Genomic DNA, 25,539 nt, shown 5'->3' on the forward strand with positions numbered 1-25,539 from the left:
AAATACATGGCCCCACTGTAGCAGCATTCTTTTAAATGAGCGAGACCTAGTTATCTATTGGTCGATGTGAGAAAACATGAAATGGAAACCAAAGTAACCTATCAGCTTCAGGTACACTGTGTGGACCTCAAGCCTTTTCTGAACCAGCTCAGCCAACACTAACCACAAGGTCAACCATGTGAAAACCATGACTTGAATTCATGCTCATGTAAACCTGTTTTTAAAAGCAGTAGGTTACAGCAACATTATACATATGGCCTCCTGTAGGTTGATGTTGTAGTTGTGTGGTGTTGCTGCTTTCTCTTTGAAATGTGAGTGTTATTACATACAAAAAGTGCTTTATTTTGTACATTTGTAACATGGTTGACAAAGCCCTTGGCACTATTTTCCATGCTTGTTGTGTAACCTTCTCATTGGCTGATGAAGTTCATTAATATCAGGTGTGATGAGACCTGGGTGTGGCCGCCCAGAGGAAGGAGCAGATGAGGGGAAATAGAGCTACTGGTTTTGATTTGACATCTATGTTTGACCCAGTTTTTGAAGAATAGTTTATAGTTTGATGCCCAGTTTCCCCCTGACTTTCTCCTGTACTTTCTAGTTGTAAGTATATACTGTCCTGTTGATGATGAACGTTGGGTGATGTTTGTCCATCTGGTTCATTAATCTACATGTTGAGTGGGCCTTGTCTTTTTCTAACTCTAAAGAACAGAGAAAATAGATACTGTACTGTTGATGGTGATGGTTTGCTCATTTCCACATTTGTCAGCTCAACCTGGATTGTTAGAGCCTGTGTATAATGTTAGGCAGAGCTCCTTATGTTCCTGTTTAAACCTGGGGTGGTGTAGTATGGCAGTGTTACACGCTGATAATATACATTTAGCATGATGTATTTATTGTAATAAGACCCATGATATTTGGAATTAACGCCCCTCCCCCTAAACACCACACCATGTTGTTTCATGTGAAGGGAATCGCCACACCATAACTATTTATAGTCATTATTTATTGAGAAATGAACCCATAACAGGACGTGATTTTCAAACATCCTCTTTCCCCCACAATGGACAAAACAATAATCAACAAATTACAAAATGACTAAATATAACTATTAGGTTATAACAACATCACATTGACACATTTTAGTTAAATGGTCAATTGGAAAGAAACACATCCAGCTATTATTTCTGCATAAAAGCATGTATAAAAGGATTAATCAATAAGCATAAACAAAACCTCATCAATCCTTTGAATTAATGAAAAATAAACCAACACATTATTAACAAACTGTAGTAGCTCAAATAATATGCATCCAATCAAAAGCAGATAAACTTAGTAAACATCTGTGTAATAAAGGACATTTGATAAGATATGAAAATTCAGACCAATTAATTAAACAGAAAAATATATGACAACACACAAAATTGTATATAATGTTCTGACTACACCGTTTCCATAGAGGCTTGCTATTCCAGAAGTAGAGTAAGGCAACATTTCAGAGAAATAGAATGGAAACTTTGGTAAACAGCAACAACTGGACCATCACAAGGTTAAAGTTTGTCCTCTATGATAAGCATTTTCCTTCTATCTCTGTGGTGGCTGGACCTGTGTGGGCTACAGTACCACCAGAGAACAGAGTAGCCAGTCAGAAACATACAATCTGACTATTAATAACATGACTCTGCACCCTTCTGGTTCAACACATTTGTACAAACTGAAGGGTGTTAAATGTCAAAATTTCAACATTAAAATAGTAATTTATATTCACTACATTAATAGAAGTAAATGAGATTAATGAGAAAATGCACCACCCTATTACAGAGAAAGAATGTAATTACGAAGACAAAAGACATTTAAAAATTAACATTGTTACAAATGACTGTAAACACTAGGACACACTACTAGCCTGAAGGAATCTGGTGTGTTTGTGGTAACATTCCACTCCTTGCCACTCCTTGGTGCATTTATCAAGAAGGCACGTCAGAGCCTGTCCTTTCTCAGGTGGCTGAAAAGACTTGCCACCAGTTTCTACAGATGTACCATTGAGCTGCATACTGACTGGCTGTATCACCGCCTGGTACGGCAGCTGCACCGCCCTCCACCACAAGACTGGGTGGTGGTGAAGTCTGCACCGTTCATCACTGGGGTTGAGCTCTGAAGCATTAAAACTGCTGAACAGCTTATCAATGACCGTCTACCTGCAATCACTGGCTGTCTACACACAGCAATCCACACATTCCCACTCACACAGACGCACGCAAACCCACACTCATTAATTTACACACAGTGTATTCTGTGCGCGTGAAGAATACATTTTGATTTGATTTTGATTGATTTTTGTCATGCCAGACTGTTTGGCATGACAAGAAGTGTCAAGTAGTGGAATGTTAGCACAAACACAGTACTGTAACAGCTTTCACTTTAAATCATCATAGACTTGCTGTCAGTCTTATCTCCCAACACTCCAATGCAGATTAGGAGCCTAGTGACTGTAGTTTTCTGACATCCTGCTCTGGAAGAGGGACCGCTTGCTGCCCTTTGTCCAGCGGTCGAGGACCAACCCAGGTCATCACATTCATCAGTGGGAAGCTGCTGCTGCCATTGGTAGAAGAATGGGATTAGAACTGTTACTGTAAATGTACATACTTCCCATCAAAATACATAAGAATACACACTATGAGAATACACACTGAATAAACACAGTCGGAACTGGAAGCACAAGCATTTCGCTACACTCGCATTAACATCTGCTAACCATGTGTATGTGACAAATAAAATTTGATTTGAATACACACATATGAATACACAAAACTGCACTGGACTCTGCAAAAATACCTTACAATATTATCGCAGGAATTATCTGGAAACTGATCTTTAAATATACTGTATGATGTCTAAGAGGGCAGTGATTATTTATGCAACAAAATAATGGGGGGAATGCAATGCATACAATGCTGCAATATCGACAACACGATGAAATGAGTTGAATATCTGATGGACAGACGAATAGTTCATGTCTGTACAAGCCCTAAGTGAGGGCCGTCTATTTGAAATATGATGGTTTTGGGAAACTTTGCAAGTTACAGGGGCCGTTCTAATGTCCCTCCATGTTTCAGCTACTCATAGTGGGAGAGCAATAATAATAAAATATATTACATTTATCAGGCACTTTTATGCAAAGGGTCTATATACACTGCTCAAAAAAATAAAGGGAACACTTAAACAACACAATGTAACTCCAAGTCAATCACACTTCTGTGAAATCAAACTGTCCACTTAGGAAGCAACACTGATTGACAATAAATTTCACATGCTGTTGTGCAAATGGAATAGACAACAGGTGGAAATTATAGGCATTTAGCAATACACCCCCAATAAAGGGGTGGGACCACAGACCACTTCTCAGTTCCTATGCTTCCTGGCTGATGTTTTGGTCACTTTTGAATGCTGGCGGTGCTTTCACTCTAGTGGTAGCATGAGACAGAGTCTACAAACCACACAACTGGCTCAGGTAGTGCAGCTCATCCAGGATGGCACATCAATGCGAGATGTGGCAAGAAGGTTTGCTGTGTCTGTCAGCGTAGTGTCCAGAGCATGGAGGCACTACCAGGAGACAGGCCAGTACATCAGGAGACGTGGAGGAGGCCGTAGGAGGGCAACAACCCAGCAGTAGGACCGCTACCTCCGCCTTTGTGCAAGGAGGAGCAGGAGGAGCACTGCCAGTGCCATGCAAAATGACCTCCAGCAGGCCACAAATGTGCATGTGTCTGCTCAAATGGTCAGAAACAGACTCCATGAGGGTGGTATGAGGGCCGCGACGTCCACAGGTGGGAGTTGTGCTTACAGCCCAACACCGTGCAGGACATTTGGCATTTGCCAGAGAACACCAAGATTGGCAAATTCGCCACTGGCGCCCTGTGCTCTTCACAGATGAAAGCAGGTTCACACTGAGCACGTGACAGACGTGACAGTCTGGAGACGCCATGGAGAATGTTCTGCTGCCTGCAACATCCTCCAGCATGACCGGTTTGGCGGTGGGTCAGTCATGGTGTGGGGTGGCATTTCTTTGGAGGGCCGCACAGCCCTCCATGTGCTCGCCAGAGGTAGCCTGACTGCCATTATGTACCGAGATGAGATCCTCAGACCCCTTGTGAGACCATATGCTTGTGCGGTTGGCCCTGGGTTCCTCCTAATGCAAGACAATGCTAGACCTCATGTGGCTGGAGTGTGTCAGCAGTTCCTGCAAGAGGAAGGCATTGATGCTATGGACTGGCCCGCCCGTTCGCCAGACCTGAATCCAATTGAGCACATCTGGGACATCATGTCTCGCTCCATCCACCAACGCCACGTTGCACCAGACTGTCCAGGAGTTGGCGGATGCTTTAGTCCAGGTCTGGGAGGAGATCCCTCAGGAGACCATCCTCCACCTCATCAGGAGCATGCCCAAGCGTTTTAGGGAGGTCATACAGGCACGTGGAGGCCACACACACTACTGAGCCTCATTTTGACTTGTTTTAAGGACATTACATCAAAGTTGGATCAGCCTGTAGTGTGTTTCTCCACTTTAATTTTGAGTGTGACTCCAAATTTGATTTCCATTGATAATTTTTGTGTGATTTTGTTGTCAGCACATTCAACTATTTAAAGAAAAAAGTATTTAATAAGAATATTTCATTCATTCAGATCGAGGATGTGTTATTTTAGTGTTCCCATTATTTTTTGAGCAGTGTATATTTCTGCATATATTTTTACATATGGGTGGTCGTGGAAGTGAACCCACTATCCAGGCATTTCAGTCACCATGTTCTACCAACTGAGCTTCCGGGGACCAGAGGAGTTTGATCTTACCCAGATCCTGGACAAGACGAGGTTCATGGTTAAGGAGAGCTTTGTAGAAGGCAGATTTCACTCTTGTTCCTCCTGCTTGTAAAGCATCAGACATTAGTCTCATTTGTTCCTGCCTGGTCCCAGCCATGAGGAGTCTTGAGTACAATTCATCTGGGATCATCTCCTCCACAAGCAGGTCATCTGCTACATGCAGCACCATCTTGACCCTCTGAATGAGATCAGCCATATGCTTATCCACAAACTCTTCCCCCGAGAGCTGGTTCAGTTCAGGCTCAGCACCTGAGATTCATGTCAGAAAATGGTTTTATTATGAGAGCCATAATTAACTAAAACCCTTAAGAATAAATGTGTTCTGCAGAACAAGCCACTAAATACAACAAAACATATTTAATGCCCTGAATGTGTCTCACTTAACAATACTGATCACTTGATGATGTACATAACAATAACAATGATTGATTATTTTGTGCAAGACAAGACTCACACACATTCCATATCAGCATAGAGCCATAGACAATGAGAAAGAAAACAAAACCCTACCAGGGTTAGGGTTGATTGGATTGACTTGAGGTGGTTCGAAATCTGAAGTTGTGTAGAAGAAAATCAAATCATATGTATTTTATCCTGTGTGTTGAATACAGTGTAAATGTGTAGGTGGTGAGGGGTGTACAGTGTGTTGAATACAGTTTAAATAAGTAGGGGGTGAGGGGTGTACAGTGTGTTGAATACAGTTTAAATAAGAAGGGGTGAGGGGTGTACAGTGTGTTGAACACAGTTTAAATAAGTAGGGGGTGAGGGGTGTACAGTGTGTTGAATACAGTTTAAATAAGTACAGTGGGGTGAGGGGGTGTACAGTGTGTTGAATACAGTTTAAATAAGTGGGGGTGAGTGGATCACAGTTTAAATGTACAGTGTGTTGAATACAGTTTAAATAAGTAGGGGGTGAGGGGGTACAGTGTGTTGTACAGTTTAAATAAGTAGGGGGTTGTACAATACAGGGGGTTTAAATACAGTTTAAATAAGTAGGGGGTGAGGGTGTACAGTGTGTTGAATACAGTTTAAATAAGTAGGGGGTGAGGGGTGTACAGTGTGTTGAATACAGTTTAAATAAGTAGGGGGTGGGGGGTGTACAGTGTGTTGAATACAGTTTAAATAAGTAGGGGGTGAGGGGTGTACAGTGTGTTGTATACAGTTTAAATAAGTAGGGGGTGAGGGGTGTACAGTGTGTTGTATACAGTTTAAATAAGTACAGTGTGTTGAACACAGTTTAAATAAGTAGGGGGTGAGGGGTGTACAGTGTGTGTATACAGTTTAAATAAGAAGGGGTGAGGGGTGTACAGTGTGTTGAACAAAGTTTAAATAAGTAGGGGGTGAGGGTGTACAGTGTGTTGTATACAGTTTAAATAAGAAGGGGGTGAGGGGTGTACAGTGTGTTGAGCACAGTTTAAATAAGTATACAGTTTAAATAAGTAGGGGGTGAGGGGTGTACAGTGTGTTGAATACAGTTTAAATAAGTAGGGGTGAGGGGTGTACAGGTGTTACAGGGGGTGTGTTGTATACAGTTTAAATAAGTAGGGGGTGAGGGGTGTACAGTGTGTTGAACACAGTTTAAATAAGTAGGGGGTGAGGGGTGTACAGTGTGTTGAATACAGTTTAAATAAGTACAGTGTGTTGGGTGAGGGGTGTACAGTGTGTATACAGTTTAAATAAGAAGGGGTGAGGGGTGTACAGTGTGTTGAACACAGTTGAAATAAGTATGGGGGTGAGGGGTGTACAGTGTGTTGTATACAGTGTATACAGTACAGTTTAAAAAGTAAGAAGTGGGTAAGAGGGGGTGAGGGGTGTACAGTGTGTTGAACACAGTTTAAATAAGAAATAAGTGAGCACAGTTTAAATAAGTAGGGGTGAGGGGTGTACAGTGTGTGTATACAGTTTAAATAAGAAGTGGGTGAGGGGTGTACAGTGTGTTGAACACAGTTGAAATAAGTATGGGGGTGAGGGGTGTACAGTACAGTGTGTTGTATACAGTTTAAATAAGTAGGGGGTGAGGGGGTGAGGGGTGTACAGTGTGTTGTACAGTTTAAATGTAGGGGGTGAGGGGTGTACAGTGTGTTGAATACAGTTTAAATAAGTAGGGGTGAGGGGTGTACAGTGTGTTGAACACAGTTTAAATAAGTAGGGGGTGAGGGGTGTACAGTGTGTTACAGTTTAAATATAGGGGGTGACACAGTTTAAATAAGTAGGGGGTGAGGGTGTACAGGGTGTATACAGTTTAAATAAGAAGGGGATGGGGGTACAGTGTGTTGAACACAGTTTAAATAAGTAGGGGGTGAGGGGTGTACAGTGTGTGGGGTGTACAGTGTGTTGAACACAGTTTAAATAAGTAGGGGGTGAGGGGTGTACAGTGTGTTGTATACAGTTTAAATAAGAAGGGGGTGAGGGGTGTACAGTGTGTTGAGCACAGTTTAAATGTTGAGGGGTGTACAGTGTGTTGAGCACAGTTTAAATAAGTAGGGGGTGAGGGGTGTACAGTGTGTTGTGTTAGGGGTGCACAGTTTAAATAAGTAGGGGGTGAGGGGTGGGGTGTACAGTGTGTTGTGTTGAACACAGTTTAAATAAGTAGGGGGTGAGGGGTGTACAGTGTGTTGAGCACAGTTTAAATAAGTAGGGGGTGAGGGGTGTACAGTGTGTTGAGCACAGTTTAAATAAGTAGGGGGTGAGGGGTGTACAGTGTGTTGCACAGTTTAAATAAGTAGGGGGTGAGGGTGTACAGTGTGTTGTATACAGTTTAAATAAGTAGTGAGGGGTGGTGTTGTATACAGTTTAAATAAGAAGGGGGTGAGGGGTGTACAGTGTGTTGAGCACAGTTTAAATAAGTAGGGGGTGACAGTTTAAATAAGAAGGGGTGAGTACAGGTGTTGAGCACAGTTTAAATAAGTAGGGGGTGGGGGTGTACAGTGTGTTGTATACAGTTTAAATAAGTAGGGGTGAGGACTGTTCAGTGTGTTGAATACAGTTTAAATAAGTAGGGGGTGAGGGGTGTACAGTGTGTTGAATACAGTTTAAATAAGTAGGGGGTGAGGACTGTTCAGTGTGTTGAATACAGTTTAAATAAGTAGGGGGTGAGGACTGTTCAGTGTGTTGAATACAGTTTAAATAAGTAGGGGGTGAGGACTGTTCAGTGTGTTGAATACAGTTTAAATAAGTAGGGGGTGAGGGGTGTACAGGTTCATAACAAACTGGCATTTGATCTAACCTATTGGAACTAGACTCTCCCACACTCTTTGGTCGTTACTTCCTCTGTCTAAAAGACTCAGTCTGATGTTCTCTACACCCGACATGCAGTCTAAAAACACCTGAAATGTGGGGTGGAAGTTTGGGCTGTAGTCATAGTCTAACTGCCCACTCTGAAACACAAGATGAAAAAGAATATTAGCCAAATATAGACAGTAACAGAGAGATAGAATTACTGTAGCTGGACATGTAGCATGTAGAACATTTTTTCCTGTGGGAACTTCCTGGTGTCATGTACATAAAAACCACACATCAAACCCAACACCACAGACCAATAGTAGCACATTACAAAGGAATACTTACACTGAGTGTACAAAACATTAAGGACACCTTCCTTACAGTTTTGTCAAGTTGGCTGGATGTCCTTTGGGTGGTGGATCATTCTTGATACACACAGTAAACTGTTGAGCGTGAAAAACCCAGCTGTTTTGCAGTTCTTGACACAGGCCAACTACTGTACCATACCCTGTTCAAAGGCACATTCAATGGCCCATTCACCCTCTGAAAGGCACATTCAATGGCCCATTCACCCTCTGAAAGGCACATTCAATGGCCCATTCACCCTCTGAATGGCACACATACACAATCCATATCTGAATTGTCTTAAAAAGGCTTAAAAAAATCTTTAACCCATCTCCTCCCCTTCATCTATACTGATTGAAGTGGATTTACCAAGTGGCATCAATAAAAGATCAAAGCTTTCACCTGCATTCATCTGGTCAGTCAATGTCATGAAAAGAGCCGGTGTCCTTAATGTTTTGTACACTCAGTGCATATCGGAATGTATGGTAGAATTTGATGGCCATGCTTACTTTTGGCTGTATGCTAGAATTTGCCACCAGCTCACAGCAGAGGCCATATTTTCCTCGAGGAGTCAATGTGCAGTTGGAGTTGGATATAATGAACGTAGTTCCGTTCTGTTGATGTTCCACCTTCAAAGAATAAAGGTGCATTACTTCAAGGCAAACTGATCAAACACATTCACACTAACAGTTCTGGAAGAAATCAAGGAATGGTAATGAGCCATTTTACCACCATTTATCCAGCTAGAACAATATCTACGTTCAAGTTCATTCTACAAAACAACTCTTGCCGTGTGCAGAATGAATTCCTCCATATTCTAAACATTACCTCACAACGTGGCACATTCTTGGGCAACAAAATAACATTCAGTATGCGCTTCTGGGGTCTGTTCCCTTGTGGTCGGAGGAACAGCAGCACCTGGCTTCGGACCGGGAGGAAGGAGAACCCATTTCTGATGAGGCCAAAGAGGGAGAGGTGTGTGATGTTTACAATCACGTGTGTAGGAGTCGTCTTGAGTGGCTGAACAATCTCCATGTTGCCATCAGTAACATGGGCCACGGACAAATTGTCTTCCTTCTCTGCAGAATAAGAACAATTATTTTATTGACTGTAAATAATGCTTTAATTTACTGTAAGTTTCATCCAAAGTATGAATGTATTATTCAGTGGTAATGTCATGTAATGTCATGTCATACCCATTTTATTATTGAGTTATTAGAATAATCTTTATATTGCATATTAAAACAATCAATATACTGAAATGATGCATCACTTACCATCACACATACAGTGATGCATCACTTACCATCACACATACAGTGATGCATCACTTACCATCACACATACAGCGATGCATCACTTACCATCACACATACAGTGATGCATCACTTACCATCACACATACAGTGATGCATCACATCACACATACCATCACACATACAGTGATGCATCACTTACCATCACACATACAGTGATGCATCACTTACCATCACACATACAGTGATGCATCACTTACCATCACACATACAGTGATGCATCACTTACCATCACACATACAGTGATGCATCACTTACCATCACACATACAGTGATGCATCACTTACCATCACACATACAGTGATGCATCACTTACCATCACACATACAGTGATGCATCACTTACCATCACACATACAGTGATGCATCACTTACCATCACACATACAGCGATGCATCACTTACCATCACACATACAGTGATGCATCATGCATCACTTACCATCACACATACAGTGATGCATCACTTACCATCACACATACAGTGATGCATCACTTACCATCACACATACAGTGATGCATCACTTACCATCACACATACAGTGATGCATCACTTACCATCACACATACAGCGATGCATCACTTACCATCACACATACAGTGATGCATCACTTACCATCACACATACAGTGATGCATCACTTACCATCACACATACAGTGTGGGAGATGCAGTTCGCAGACAGACTGCTCAGGACAGTCAATGCTGAACAGGGGTCCTGCTGGTATCCTGGAGCCCAGGAGGCTGCTGTCCCATTGAGTCACCTTGTAAACCACATCTCCCTTCCTTTCCATCAGAAACACCAGTCCAGTGGACCTGCACTGGAAAAGACCTGCCTTTGGGCATTGGAGCCTGCGAGGCAGATGAAAGGCAAAGTTGACAGTTGTAAACTATTTTTTTAAATCAAAAAGAGTCAACCACTCTTGACTTAATGTCTTTGTAGATTCTGTGTGGAACTGATTAGTACAGAGGAGAATGGTGGGAGGAGCTATAGGAGGACGGGCTCATTATAACTACAGGAATGGAATAAATGGAACAGATTCAAACGTGTGGTTTCCATATGTTGGATGTGTTTGATACCGTTCCATTTATTCATTCCAGCCATTACAATGAGCCCGTCCTCCTATAGCTCCTCCCACCAGCCTCCTCTGGATTACTGGTAAACATGACCATAGGAAAAGGCCATGATAAAGTCGTGGAAGTTTCAGTGATCAATAGTTACCTATATGTAGGCTTGTGGTTATGTGTTGTAAGATCTTTGACAATCTCAGGATTTAACATTGTTACACCTGTTGACACCTGTAACAGAAAAAGGAAGACCAGTCAACTCTAGTACATGGGATCAAATACTCTCAGACTGAATTCCTATGGTTGAGATGTGGTTAATCAACTCCCCACAAACATACCTGCACACGCTTCCTACCATTCCCAGACTGCGATTCAAATGTGGTACTTTTTGTGTGCAAATCCAATCTTGGAGTGAATTGTACTATACTAGAGCAACCCATCAGTTTCTCATAGTACATCTTCATCTTGTTATACTCCACAGTGACATCATCTGCACAAGAGAAAGGATTCAGGACAAGCATCAGCTTTTAAAGGGGAAGTTCAGGATTTTAGAACTTGAATTTAGATATTGGACAAATCCCCTGAAATGAACTCTGTATTTGGTTTGATGTTACTTTGAGGTGATTTGACCATTTCATTTTAAGAAGAAACACATGCTCAAATGTCCCATTCACTTCTATTGTTTGTTAGCTTGTGGTGGCTAAAGTTACCTGATCTTTGTAGTGGCTGTTTAAAGAAAACTAACATGGATTACAGTTTCTCCTGGCTCATAGATTACTTTAAGGTGAGTAACCATCTAACATCAAGTTGTAAAATCCTTAAAATTCTCTTTTAAGTAAAATGCTATCTAGCTGGCATCCAATATTGGGGTTTCTTTAGTCATTTTAGGCTGCCATAGACAAAAATGCTGAAATATTGTTGTCTTACTTTTTTATAACCGAGCATATAAAGGGTTATTACTCAATTGTTTACAAACAACAAGATTGAAAGTAATGTGAGTAATGTATAACTTGAAAACATTTACTTATGACACAAGTTAAATGCAGCTCATGATAAAGTAGACATGTTCTGACGAGTACTTGACTTGATTATAACTATATTGGAATAACCAAAGCATTTGGTCCCTTCATTTACCTGGGAGGAACGAGCTGTTGGGGGTCTTGAGTGAGAGATCCATTGATTCTTGTAGTTTACACTTCAGTTGCATCATGATGTGATCCTAATACAGGACAGAAATGATTATTTAGTCCACTCTCACACCAAGTGATGATTGTACTTTACCACAACCAGGTCTAAATGCTGTGCATCGGGTGTTTATAAACTAGGTTCTTCTTGAGTGTATTTTGGTGTGCTTTCAAGCCGGAAATATCTAAATTCAGCAAGTGTGCTCATAATTGCTATGGTGGCCTGTGGAAACACATCTGAAAATGCACCCATAACCTGCAGTGTGAAAGCAGCATGACAATAGCAACAACACTTGAGTACATTGCCTGTTTACTTTTAGCCAACATCAATCCATCTGCTGTGTAACGTGAAGGGTTGTTACATATAGACATTACACAACTGACCTTCATTTGAATGCTAACATACATGCCAAATGCTGCTACTCAAGGCAATACAGGCTGGAAACCTGTATGGCATCACCAGTGGCTATGCATCATTTATTTTCTAAATGGCCAAGATTTTGCAGTATGGCAAATGAACGTCTATGTATTCTAGTAATGACCATAATTCTTTTGAATCAGCCATTTTAGAGAGCAGTGAACTAAAATGGTACCAACTGATAAACAAATCTGAAAGTAACAAACTGCACACCCACTGCCTTTTTAAATGCACTTTCAGAACAGAATCCTATGTACATACTGTTTTATCCAAGCAATATCAAAGCTCTTTCGCAAAATTTAGATGCGGAGTGGCCCCTAACTCTATTTTTATATACATTACCAGTCAAAAGTTCGGACACACCTACTCAGTCAAGGGTTTTACTTTATTCTACGTTGTAGAATCTACGTTGTAGAATAATAGTGAAGATATCAAAGCTATGAAATAACACATATGGAATCATGTAGTAAACAATTGTTTTTTAAACAAATTAAAATATATTCTATATTTGAGATTCTTCAAAATAGTCACCCTTCGCCTTGATGACAGCTTTGCACACTCTTGACATTCTCTCACCCAGCTTCATGAGGTTGTCACCTGGAATGCATTTCAATTAACAGGTGTGCCTTAATAAAAGTTCATTTGTGGAATTTCTTTCCTTCTTAATGCGTTTGAATCAATCAGTTGTGTTGTGACAAAGTAGGGGTGGAATATAGAAGAAAGTCCTATTTGGTAAAAGACCAAGTCCAAATTATGGCAAGAAGAGCTCAAATATATAGTAACCAAAAAAGTGTAAAACAACAAAAATATATTTGAGATTTGAGATTCTTCAAATAGCCACCCTATGTCTTGATGACAGTGTTGCACACTCTTGGCATTCTCTCAACCAGCTTCACCTGGAATGCTTTTCCAATAGTCTTGAAGGAGTACCCACATATGCTGAGTACTTGTTGTTGTTGGCTGCTTTTCCTTTAATCTGCGGTTGACTCATCCCAAACCATCTCAAATTAGATTGTGGAGGCCAGGTCATCTGATGCAGCACTCCATAATTTTCCTTCTTGGTAAAATAGCCTTACACAGCCTGGATATGTGTTAGGTCATTGTTCTGTTGAAAAACAATTGATTTTCCCACTAGCCCAAACTAGATGGGATGGCGTATCACTGCAAAATGCTGTGGTAGACATGCTGGTTAAGTGTGCCTTGAATTCAAAGTAAATCACAGACAGTGTCACCAGCAAAGCACCCCCACACCATAACACCTCCTCCTCCATGCTTTACGGTGGGAAATACATATGCGGCACCACCACAAATCTCAAATTTCCACCTGTCTAATGTCGATTGCTCGTGTTTCTTGGCCCAAGCAAGTTATTATTATTGGTGTACATTAGTCGTGGTTTCTTTGCAGCAATTCCACCACGAAGGCCTGATCCACACAGTCTCCTCTGAACAGTTGATGTTGAGATGTGTCTGTTACTTGAACTCTGTGAAACATTTATTTGGACTGCAATCTGAGGTGCAGTTAACTCTAATGAACATATCCTCTGCAGCAGAGGTAACTCTGGGTCTTCCATTCCTGTGGATTTCCTCATCAGAGCCAGTTTGAAGATACACTTGAACTTGAATGATCTTCATGTCTTAAAGGATTGATGGACTATCGTTTATTTTTGCTTAATTGAGTTGTTCTTGCCATAATATGGACTAATAATACCAAATAGGGCTATAATACCAAATAGGGCTATCTTCCGTATACCCTCATACACTGTCATAACACAACTAATTGGCTCATTAAGACCGAAAGAACGCATTAAGAAGGAAAGAAATTCCACAAATTAACTTTTAAGAAGACACACCTGATAATGGAAATGTATTCCAGGTGACTACCTCGTGAAGCTGTTTGAGAGAATGCAAAGAGTGTGCAAAGCTTTCATCAAGACATAGGGTGGCTATTTGAAGAATCTCAAATATAAAATATATTTTGACTTGTTTAACACTTTTTTAAATTACTACATGATTCCATGTGTTATTTCATAGTTGATGTCCTTACTGTTATTCTACAATGTAGAAAATAGTTTAAAAAAAGTAAAACCCTTGAATGAGTAGGAGTTCTAAAACTTTTGACTTTTTGGTACTTTTTATCCCTTTTTCTATTTTGTGATATCGAATTGGTAGTTACAGTCTTGTCCTATTGCTGCAACTCCTGTAAGGACTCGGGAGAGATGAAGGTTGAGAGCCATGCGTCCTCGGAACCACGACCGACAAGCCACACTGCTTCTTGACACACTTAACGCTTAACCCGGACGCCAGCTCTTCCAATGTGTCGGAGGAAACACCGTACAACTGGCAACCAAAGTCAGCGTGCATGCGCTCGGCCGCCACAAGGAGTCGCTTGAGCTCGATGGGACAAGGACATCCCAGCCGGCCAAAACCTCCCCTATCCTGGACGACGCTGGGCCAATTGTACGCCGCCGCATGGTTCTCCCGGTCAAGGCCGGCTGCAACACAGCCCGTGATCGAACCCGGATATGTAGTGATGCAGTGCTTTAGACCGCTGTGCCACTCGGGAGGCCGACCCCCCTCCCTCTATTGAGACTGACCGATACAAAACACACCAATAGATACACGTATATGTACTTTTCGCAACAATGGTTACATTGAAACATAACGTCATGCCTTGCTTTACTGGGGATTATTCAACTGAATTAAGGATGATCTTTTTGTCAGCTGTCCAAACAAAATGAAAATTTTAACAGTATTGATGAAAATAATACATTGTGACATTTTATCAGGTAACAATAATGTAAATGCCTGAGCCATAGCCTGCCACTCTATCCTCCAACAAATACGTTTATTTTTAAGTGCCTATTTGTTCTTTTATCGACTGTACTTTTTAAATTCATGAATGTGTATAGCTGATGTACATTTTGAGGATGTCCAATCATGTCCAATCAATAAAATGTACCACATTATTCTAACTATACTGTATAATGTGTCCAGGGATTGTATCAGCTAACTTACTGCATTTCAACACATTTTGCAGTGGTGCAGACAGAAAAATGTGTGTTTTATAATGCTATTTTACACGTTGTCATGAGGCTCAGAGAAAATGTTGCAGTTTTAAAGCTAATTTCCTGCATTCTACACTTTTTGCCATGGGACAGAGGAAAAATGTGTAGCTTGATAGCTTAGCTCATGCTCTTGTCCACATTTTCCAATGAGGATTATATATATATTTTTTTACACTTTTTTACACAATTTGTCATGTCTTGTTATGTCTGTTCCTGTCCTTTCTCTTCACTCTGTCTCTCTCTGCTGGTCTTTTTAGGTTACATTCTCTGTCTCTCATTCTTCAGCTGTTCTACATCTCCCCTAACTAGCTCATTCACTCTTTCACACCTGTTCTCTCTTCCCCCTCTGATTAGGTCTCTATTTCTCTCTCTGTTCCTGCTACTTTCAGTGTCTGATTCTTGTTTGTGTTTTTCATGCCAGAAGCAAGCTGTCGTCCCGTTTGCTTCCACCTTGTCCTATCCTGTCGGAGTCTGCCTGGCAGGTGCATCCTGCATTATACTAACGTTCTTTTGTTCCATTGACAACGTTGGAAGAGGATTTATGCCATTCCTGTTTTTCATTAAAGAACTCTGTTTTCTGTTAAAACCGCTTTTGGGTCTTCACTCAAGTACATAACAGAAGAATCAGACCAAGAATGGACCCAGCGGCTCCGGACCCTTTTCACTCCGCCGTCGAGATCCAGGGAGCGATGCTAGGCAGACACGAGGAGGAATTGTCTGCTGCTCGACATGCCGTTGAGACCCTGGCCGTCCAAGTCTCCGACCTCACAAGACAGGTTCACCAACTCCACCTCGATCCACCGCCCACTTCCAGGGTTTCCGAGTCTCCGGAGCCCAGGATCAACAACCCGCCCTGTTACTCAGGGGAGCCCACTGAGTGCCGCTCATTCCTCACTCAGTGTGATGTGGTGTTCTCTCTCCAGCCCAACACTTACTCCAGGAGCGCAGCCCGCAAAACGTCATTTCTCTCCTCACCGGACGGGCGCGTGAGTGGGGCACAGCAATCTGGGAGGCGAGGGCTGAGTGTATTAACCAATTTCAGGACTTTAAGGAGGAGATGATACGGGTTTTTGACCGTTCTGTTTTTGGGGAGGAGGCTTCCAGGGCCCTGTCTTCCCTATGTCAGGGGAATCGATCCATAACGGATTATTCTATTGAGTTTCGCACTCTCGCTGCCTCTAGTGACTGGAACGAGCCGGCTTTGCTCGCTCGTTTTCTGGAGGGTCTCCTCGTCGAGGTTAAGGATGAGATCCTCTCCCGGGAGGTTCCTTCCAGTCTGGACTCCTTAATAGCTCTCGCTATTCGCATAGAGCGACGGTTTGATCTTCGTCGCCGAGCACGTGGAAAGGAGTTCGCGTTCTCCGTTGCTCCCCTCTCCACATCACTGCCACCTGCCGCATCACTGCCACCCTCTTCCGCCGGCTCGGATGCTGAGCCTATGCAGCTGGGGGTATCCGCATCTCGGCCAAGGAGAAGGAACGGAGAATCACCATCGCCTCTGTCTCTACTGCGGCTCCGCTGGTCATTTTGTCACCTCATGTCCAGTAAAAGCCAGAGCTCATCAGTAAGAGGAGGGCTACTGGTGAGCGCAACTACTCAGGCCTCTCCTTCTGGATCACACACTACCTTTCCGGTCCATCTCCGCTGGCCCGGTTCATCTGCTTCCTGCAGTGCCTTGATAGACTCTGGGGCGGAGGGCTGTTTTATGGACGAGACCTGGGCTCGGGAACATGACATTCCTCTCAGACAGTTAGGGGAGCCAACGGCCTTGTTCGCTTTAGATGGTAGTTCTCTCCCCAAGATTCAGCGTGAGATGCTGCCTTTAACCCTCACTGTCTCTGGTAATCATAGCGAAACCATTTCTTTTTTTAATTTTTCGTTCACCTTTTACACCTGTTGTTTTGGGTCATCCCTGGCTAGTGCGCCATAACCCTTCTATTAATTGGTCTAGTAATACTATCCTATCCTGGAATGTTTCTTGTCATGTGACCTGTTTAATGTCTGCTATCCCTCCTGTTTCCTCTGTCTCTTCTTCACAGGAGGAGCCTGGCGATTTGACAAGGGTGCCGGAGGAGTATCACGATCTGCGCACGGTGTTCAGTCGTTCCAAGGCCACTTCTCTCCCTCCACACCGCTCGTATGACTGTAGTATTGATCTCCTTCCGGGAACTACTCCCCCCCGGGGTAGATTATACTCTCTGTCGGCTCCCGAACGTAAGGCTCTCGAGGATTATTTGTCGGTTTCGCTCGACGCCGGTACCATAGTCTCCTCCTCCTCTCCCGCCGGAGCGGGGTTTTTTTTTGTTCAGAAGAAGGACGGGTCCCTGCGCCCATAAGTGGATTATCGAGGGCTGAATGACATAACAGTTAAGAATCGTTATCCGCTTCCTCTTATGTCTTCAGCCTTCGAGATCCTGCAGGGAGCCAGGTTTTTCACCAAATTGGACCTTCGTAACGCCTACCATCTCGTGCGCATCAGGGAGGGGGACGAGTGGAAGACGGCGTTTAACACTCCGTTAGGGCACTTTGAATACCGGGTTCTTCCTTTCGGCCTCGTTAACGCTCCAGCTGTCTTTCAGGCACTAGTTAACGACGTCCTGAGAGACATGCTGAACATTTTTGTTTTCGTTTACATGGACGATATCCTGATTTTTTCACCGTCTCTCTCGATTCATGTTCAGCACGTGCGACGTGTCCTCCAGCGCCTTTTGGAGAACTGTCTTTATGTGAAGGCTGAGAAGTGCACTTTCATGCCGCCTCTGTCCCTTTTCTCGGTTCCGTTATTTCTGCTGAGGGCATTAAGATGGATCCCGCTAAGGTCCAGGCTGTCATTGATTGGCCCGTTCCTAAGTCACGCGTCGAGCTGCAGCGCTTTCTGGGCTTCGCTAATTTCTATCGTCGTTTCATCCGTAATTTCGGTCAGGTGGCAGCTCCCCTCACAGCCCTTACTTCTGTTAAGACGTGCTTTAAGTGGTCCGTTTCCGCCCAGGGAGCTTTTGATCTTCTTAAGAATCGTTTTACATCCGCACCTATTCTTATTTTGTTACACCTGACATCTCTAGTCAGTTTGTTGTTGAGGTTGACGCGTCAGAGGTGGGCGTGGGGGCCATTCTTTCTCAGCGCTCTCTCTGACGGCAAGGTCCATCCTTGCGCGTTTTTCTCTCATCGCTTATCGCCGTCAGAACGTAACTATGATGTTGGTAATCGCGAACTGCTCGCCATCCGCTTAGCCCTAGGCGAATGGCGACAGTGGTTGGAGGGGGCGACCGTTCCTTTTGTCGTTTGGACTGACCATAGGAACCTTGAGTACATCCGTTCAGCCAAACGACTTAATGCGCGTCAGGCTCGTTGGGCTCTGTTTTTCGCTCGTTTCGAGTTTGTTATTTCTTATCGTCCGGGCTCAAAAACACCAAGCCTGATGCTTTATCTCGTCTCTTCAGTTCTTCTGAGGTCTCCACCGACCCCGAGGGGATTCTCCCTGAAGGGCGTGTTGTCGGGTTGACTGTCTGGGGAATTGAGAGGCAGGTAAAGCAAGCACTCGCTCACACTCCGTCGCCGCGAGCTTGTCCTAGGAACCTTCTGTTCGTTCCCGTTCCTACTCGTCCGGCCGTTCTTCAGTGGGCCCACTCTGCCAAGTTAGCCGGCCACCCCGGCGTTCGGGTACGCTCGCTTCCATTCGCCAGCGTTTCTGGTGGCCCACTCGGGAACGTGACGCGCGTCGATTTGTCGCCGCTTGTTCGGTCTGCGCGCAGACTAAATCTGGGAACTCTCCTCCTTCCGGCCGTCTCAGACCGCTTCCCATTCCCTCTCGACCGTGGTCTCACATCGCTTTAGATTTCATCACCGGACTGCCTTCATCAGCGGGGAAGACAGTTATTCTTACGGTTGTCGATAGATTCTCTAAGGCGGCTCATTTCATTCCTCTCGCTAAGCTCCCTTCTGCTAAGGAGACGGCTCAGATCATTATCGAGAATGTTTTCCGAATTCATGGCCTTCCGTCTGACGTCGTTTCCGACAGAGGCCCGCAGTTCACGTCTCAATTTTGGAGGGAGTTTTGCCGTTTGATTGGGGCTTCCGTCAGTCTCTCGTCCGGCTTTCATCCCCAGTCTAACGGTCAAGCCGAACGGGCCAATCAGACTGTTGGTCGCATTTTACGCAGTCTTTCTTTTCGTAACCCTGCGTCTTGGTCAGAACAGCTCCCCTGGGCAGAGTACGCCCACAACTCGCTTCCCTCGTCTGCTACCGGTCTATCTCCTTTTCAGAGTAGCCTCGGGTACCAGCCTCCGCTGTTCTCATCTCAGCTCGCCGAGTCCTGCGTCCCCTCCGCTCAGGCTTTTGTCCAGCGTTAGCGCACCTGGAAGGGGGTCAGGTCGGCACTTTGCCGTAATAGGGCGCAGACTGTGAGGGCCGCTAATAGCGTAGGACCAAGAGTCCTAGATATTGTTGCGGTCAGAGAGTATGGCTCTCCACTCAGAACCTTCCCCTTAAGACAGCTTCTCGCAAGTTGGCCCCGCGGTTCATTGGTCCGTTCCGTATTTCCCAGGTCATTAATCCTGTCGCAGTGCGACTTCTTCTCCCGCGCTATCTTCGTCGCGTTCACCCGGTCTTCCATGTCTCCTGTGTTAAGCCCGTTCTTCGCGCCCCCGATCGTCCCTCCCCCCCCATCCTTGTCGAGGGCGCACCCATCTACAGGGTTCGTAAGATTTTGGACATGCGCCCTCGGGGCCGTGGTCATCAGTACCTAGTGGATTGGGATACGGTCCTGAGGAGAGGAGTTGGGTTCCCTCTCGGGACGTGCTGGACCGTTCGCTGATCGATGATTTCCTCCGTTGCCGCCAGGTTTCCTCCTCGAGTGCGCCAGGAGGCGCTCGGCAGGGGGTACTGTCATGTCTTGTTATGTCTGTTCCTGTCCTTTCTCTTCACTCTGTCTCTCTCTGCTGGTCTTTTTAGGTTACCTTCTCTGTCTCTCATTCTTCAGCTGTTCTACATCTCCCCTAACTAGCTCATTCACTCTTTCACACCTGTTCTCTCTTCCCCTCTGATTAGGTCTCTATTTCTCTCTCTGTTCCTGCTACTTTCAGTGTCTGATTCTTGTTTGTGTTTTTCATGCCAGAAGCAAGCTGTCGTCCCGTTTGCTTCCACCTTGTCCTATCCTGTCGGAGTCTGCCTGGCAGGTGCATCCTGCATTATACTAACGTTCTTTTGTTCCATTGACAACGTTGGAAGAGGATTTATGCCATTCCTGTTTTTCATTAAAGAACTCTGTTTTCTGTTAAAACCGCTTTTGGGTCTTCACTCAAGTACATAACACAATTTCCTGCTCTTCTACACATTTTGCCATGAGGCTGAGAGAAATGTTGCAGTTTTAAAGCAAATTGCCTGATATTCTACACATTTTGCTATCATATGCTATCCGGCCCTGAACGTGTCAAACCTTCAGGTTTATTAAACCACTCAGCATATCTTCCTTGGCCTTCTGGAAAATGTTGTTATTCTTCATGTGATGATGTAGCTCATTTTTCATCCTTTTCAGAGAATCTTTTCCTGTAAGCTCTGATGACCCTAAAACACAGTCATCATATTGTTTCTATAACAATTGTATGACTTCATCTGCCATTAATAATGCACATTCTACATACAATGCATTTGGAAAGTATTCGGAGCCCTTGACTTTTTCCACGTTTTGTTACGTTACAGCCTTATTCTAAAATGGATGGCATTGATGAGGGATCAAAAACAATCTACACACAATACCCCCTAATGGCAAAGCAAAAACAGTCTTTTAGAAATTTTGCAAAAAAATTGAATATCACTTTTACATAAGTCTTCAGACCCTTTACTCAATCATTTGTTGATTCACCTTGGCAGTGATTACAGTCTCGAGTCTTCTTGGGTATGACGCTACAAGCTTTGCACACCCGCATTTGAGGAGTTTCTTCCATTATTCTCTGCAGATCCTCTCAAGCTCTGTCAGGTTGGATGGGGATCGTAGCTGCACAGCTATTTTCAGGTGTCTTCAGATATGTTTGATCGGGTTCAAATCCGAGCTCTGGCTGGGCCACTCAAAGACATTCAGCTACTTATCCCGAAGCTAATCCTGCTTTTTCTTGGCTGTGTGCTTAGTGTTGTTGTCCTGTTGGAAGGTGAACCTTCACCCCAGTCTGAGGTCCTGAGCGCACTGGAGAAGGTTTTCATCAAGGATCTCTCTGTACTTTGCTCCGTTCATCTTTCCCTCGATCCTGACTAGTCTCCCAGTCCCTGCTGCCGAAAAACATCCCCACAGCATGATGCTGTCACCACCATGTTTCACCTTAGGAATGGTGCCTGGTTCCTTCCAGATGTGACACTTGGCATTGAGGCCAAAGAGTTAAACCTTGGTTTCATCAGACCAGAGAATCTTGTTTCTTATGGTCTGAGAGTCCTTTAGGTGCCTTTTGGATGTCATGTGCCTTTTACTGAAGAGTGGCTTCCATCTGGCCACTCTACCATAAAGGCCTGATCGGCGGAGAGCTACAGAAATGGTTGTCCTTCTGGGAGTTTCTCCCATCTCCACAGAGGAACTCTGGAGCTCTTATAGAGTGACCATCGGGTTCTTGGTCATCTCCCTGACCAAGGCCCTTCTCCCCCGATTGCTCATTTTGGCTGGGCGGCCAGCTCTAGAAAGCGTGTTGGTGGTTTCAAACTTCTTCCATTGAAGAATGATGGAGGCCTCTGTGCTCTAGGGGACCATCAATGATGCAGATATTTTTTGGTATCTTTCCCCAGATCTATGTCTCGACACAATCCTGTCATTGAGCTCTATGAACAATTCCTTCAATCTCATCGCTTGGTTTTTGCTCTGACATGCACTGTCAACTGTAGGACTTCATATTGACAGGTGTGTGCCTTTCAAAATCATGTCCAATCAATTGAATTTACCACAGATGGACTCCAATCAAGTTGTAGAAATGTATCCTTGGATGATCAATGGAAACAAGATGCACCTGAGCTCAATTTTGGGTCTGAACTCTGTTTTAAATATTTTTATACATTTGCAAAAATTTCTATAAACCTGTTTTTGCTTTATCATTATGGGGTATCGTGTGTAAATTGATGAGGGACTTTTTTTATTTAATCCATTTTAGAATAAGGATGTAATGTAACAAAATGTGGAAAAAGGGAAGGGGTCTGAATACTTTTCAGATAATACAAATTAATTTCAAGACTTACTTATATAGCATCGATGCATGGAGTCCTTGATTGACTCGGTTAGAGTGGAGTAGATTTTTTTCTTCTTCTCGCGGAGGTCAAAGATTAGTTTTGCCTTGAGCTCAGTTTGCTTTAAGATAGAAAAACATGATCAAGGTGAAGGCATAGTTCACCCAAATTACAAAAATATATTTAAGTGGTTTCCTTACCCTGTAAGCAGTATTTGTTTTGTGTGCATTCATTTTCATTTTTTAATTATAAACATGTAAGAACTCCAACAGGAAAATACATTTCACAACAAGCACACAACAGACATCAGAAACAAGTATATTTCTCCTTAAGCATTTCCTCAAACAACGCTTCAAATTAATTTAAAAGGCACAAGGCATTCAAGCCTGAGCACATTTTGCAGCATATTCCACTAATGCATGAGAATGAAAATTGAAGTTGTTTTTTCCTAATTCTGAAACTACTTTGGATAGCACTAGATTTACCAAATCGTGTGTTCTTGTGCTGTATTTGATTGTTTTAACCTTAATGAGTGATGTCAGATATGCTGGAAATACAATATTTTTGCTTATGGAAAATACCTTTCACAGCGGCTTAAATGGTACAATGATTTTCAACACTGACTGTTTGTTTTGTCACATAAACTGAAATTAGGCAACCTATTAGAATTTTAGCAACCAGGAAATATAAAAAATGAAAAGCTGAAATTTCTTGAGTCAATAAGTATTCAACCAATTTTTTATGGTAACGCTAAATATGTTTACGAGTAAACATATGCTTAACATATAATAAGTTGCATGGACTTATTATGTGTTCAATAATAGTGGTTCATAAAGGTTTTTGAATTGCTACTTCAGCTCTGTACCCCACACATACAATTATCTGTAAGGTTGGTAGATGTGTAAAAGAACAACAACAAAAAACAGACGCTGAATATCCCTTTGAGCATGGTGAAGCTTTGGATGGTGTATCAATACACCCAGTCACTACAAAAATACATCCATCCTTCCTAACTCAGTTGCCGGAGAGGAAGGAAACTGCTCAGGATTTCACCATGAGGCCAATTGTGATTTTAAAACATTTACAGAGCTTAATAGTTGAGGATGGATCTGAGGACGGATCAACAACATTGTAGTTACTCCACAAAACTAACCAAAATGACAGAGTGAAAAGAAGTAAGCCTGCACAGAATACAAACACTCCAAAACATGCATCCTGTTTGCAACAAGGCACTTAAGTAATACTGCAAAAAATGTGACAAAGAAATTAACTTTTTGTCCTGAATACAAAGCGTTATGTTTGGGGCAAATCCAACATAACAAATCACTGAGTACCACTCTTCATATTTTCAATCATGGTAGTAGCTGCATCATGTTATGGGTATGCTTGTCATCGGAAAAGACTAGGAAGTTGTTTAAGATAAAAATAAACGGAATACAGCTTAAGCACAGGCAAAATCCTAGAGTAAAACGTGGTTCACTCTTCTTTCCAACAAACACTGGGAGACTAATTCACCTTTAAGTAGGACAATAACCTAAAATACAAGACACTGGAGTTTCTTACCATGACAACATCGAAAGTTCCTGAGTGGCCTAGTTACAGTTTGACTTAAATTGTCTTGAAAATCGCTGTAAAGTCTTGAAAATGGCTTTCTAGCAATGATCAACAACCAACTTGGCAGAGCTTGAAGATTTTTAAAAAGAGTAATGTGCTAATTTTGTAAAATCCAGGTGTGCAAAGCTCTTACCCAAAAACACTCACAGCTGTAATCGCTGAGACAATTGTTTCTAACATGTATTGTCTCAAAGGGGTGAATACTTATCTAATCAAAACATATTAGGGTTTTATTTTTCATACTTTGTCAATAAATGTTAGAATTGTTCTTCCACTTTGACATTACAGAGTTTTTTTAAAACTAATTCTCTTGTACTGTATTTTAGTCAATGCCACTCCGACATTGCTCGTCCTAATATTTATATATTTCTTGATGTCATTATTATACTTTGAAATGTGTGTGTATTGTTGTAAATTGTTTGATGCTACTTCACTTTTGGAGATAGGAACACAAGCATTACGCTACCCCCGCAATAACATCTGCTGAATATATCTATGTGACAAATACAATTTGATTTTTCGTGTAGATGAATTGACTAAAAATTACAATCTATTTTAATTCCACTTTGTAGCACAGCAAAATGTGAAAAAAGTGAAGGGGTGTGAATACTTTCTAAAGGCAGTGTGTGTGTGTGTGTGTGGGGGGGGGTTGTACCAAATGTTTGATGTTTGATGTATTATAATAATTGATTATTCTTATGTTGTATTAATAAAAGGGGAGGGGTTATAAGACCCCTCCCTCCTTACATGTATAGGGTCCTAGACTACAGATTAACAATATATATACATTATAAAGGTTTAATATTGTTCCACAGTCGTTTTCTAGTCTACCCTTTATAAAGAAACGGTCTGAGAAATGTGTGACTGTGAAGACAGAACTCTGTAGGGGAGTGTAAGAGATAAGAGACTAGTCAGACATTCACTAGAAATCAACTTGGACATTTACTGCTAAGCTTTCAGATAACACTAACACTCTTGTTTATATAGCTATGAAGGCATGGGTTTGGTTTCATGAGTAGAAGGTAACGACAAAGGCAGTGACATCACTAAGATATATGACTGTAGGCATGATAAAACAACTAGGACCCTTTTCTAATTTGCACAATTTACTCGGAACCATGCGTGCTATGTTCCTGGTGTCAACTTCTGTCTGCAATTGCATTAATAAAGGTTTTTGAATGATTTAATTAAAGATATTGTCTGAATGCTAATTTCATCTATGAGCCAATGATTGACAAG

General features: G+C 42.7%; 1 protein-coding gene across 3 annotated transcripts in view; it reads right to left on the reverse strand.

Annotated features, from left to right (window-relative positions):
• Nucleotides 1-986: 986 nt before the first annotated feature.
• LOC135554650 (nuclear GTPase SLIP-GC-like) overlaps nucleotides 987-25,539 on the reverse strand; it is a 59,965-nt gene continuing 35,412 nt past the window's right edge. For 2 of the 3 annotated variants that reach the window (XM_064987057.1, XM_064987055.1), the window contains 11 exons: nucleotides 22,699-22,807; nucleotides 20,924-21,051; nucleotides 11,957-12,041; nucleotides 11,161-11,312; nucleotides 10,977-11,053; nucleotides 10,401-10,606; nucleotides 9,271-9,521; nucleotides 8,952-9,071; nucleotides 8,102-8,252; nucleotides 4,846-5,124; nucleotides 987-2,592 (listed from right to left, as the gene is read on the reverse strand). In XM_064987057.1, the coding sequence (XP_064843129.1) occupies nucleotides 2,576-2,592; nucleotides 4,846-5,124; nucleotides 8,102-8,252; nucleotides 8,952-9,071; nucleotides 9,271-9,521; nucleotides 10,401-10,606; nucleotides 10,977-11,053; nucleotides 11,161-11,312; nucleotides 11,957-12,041; nucleotides 20,924-21,051; nucleotides 22,699-22,807 (1,575 nt within the window). In that variant the 3' untranslated portion in view covers nucleotides 987-2,575. The remainder of the gene's footprint in view (nucleotides 2,593-4,845; nucleotides 5,125-8,101; nucleotides 8,253-8,951; nucleotides 9,072-9,270; nucleotides 9,522-10,400; nucleotides 10,607-10,976; nucleotides 11,054-11,160; nucleotides 11,313-11,956; nucleotides 12,042-20,923; nucleotides 21,052-22,698; nucleotides 22,808-25,539) is intronic. The other variant, XM_064987056.1, reaches the window with a different exon arrangement.

Source organism: Oncorhynchus masou, chromosome 14, assembly GCF_036934945.1.
Source record: "Oncorhynchus masou masou isolate Uvic2021 chromosome 14, UVic_Omas_1.1, whole genome shotgun sequence".
Classification (NCBI taxonomy): domain Eukaryota; kingdom Metazoa; phylum Chordata; class Actinopteri; order Salmoniformes; family Salmonidae; genus Oncorhynchus; species Oncorhynchus masou.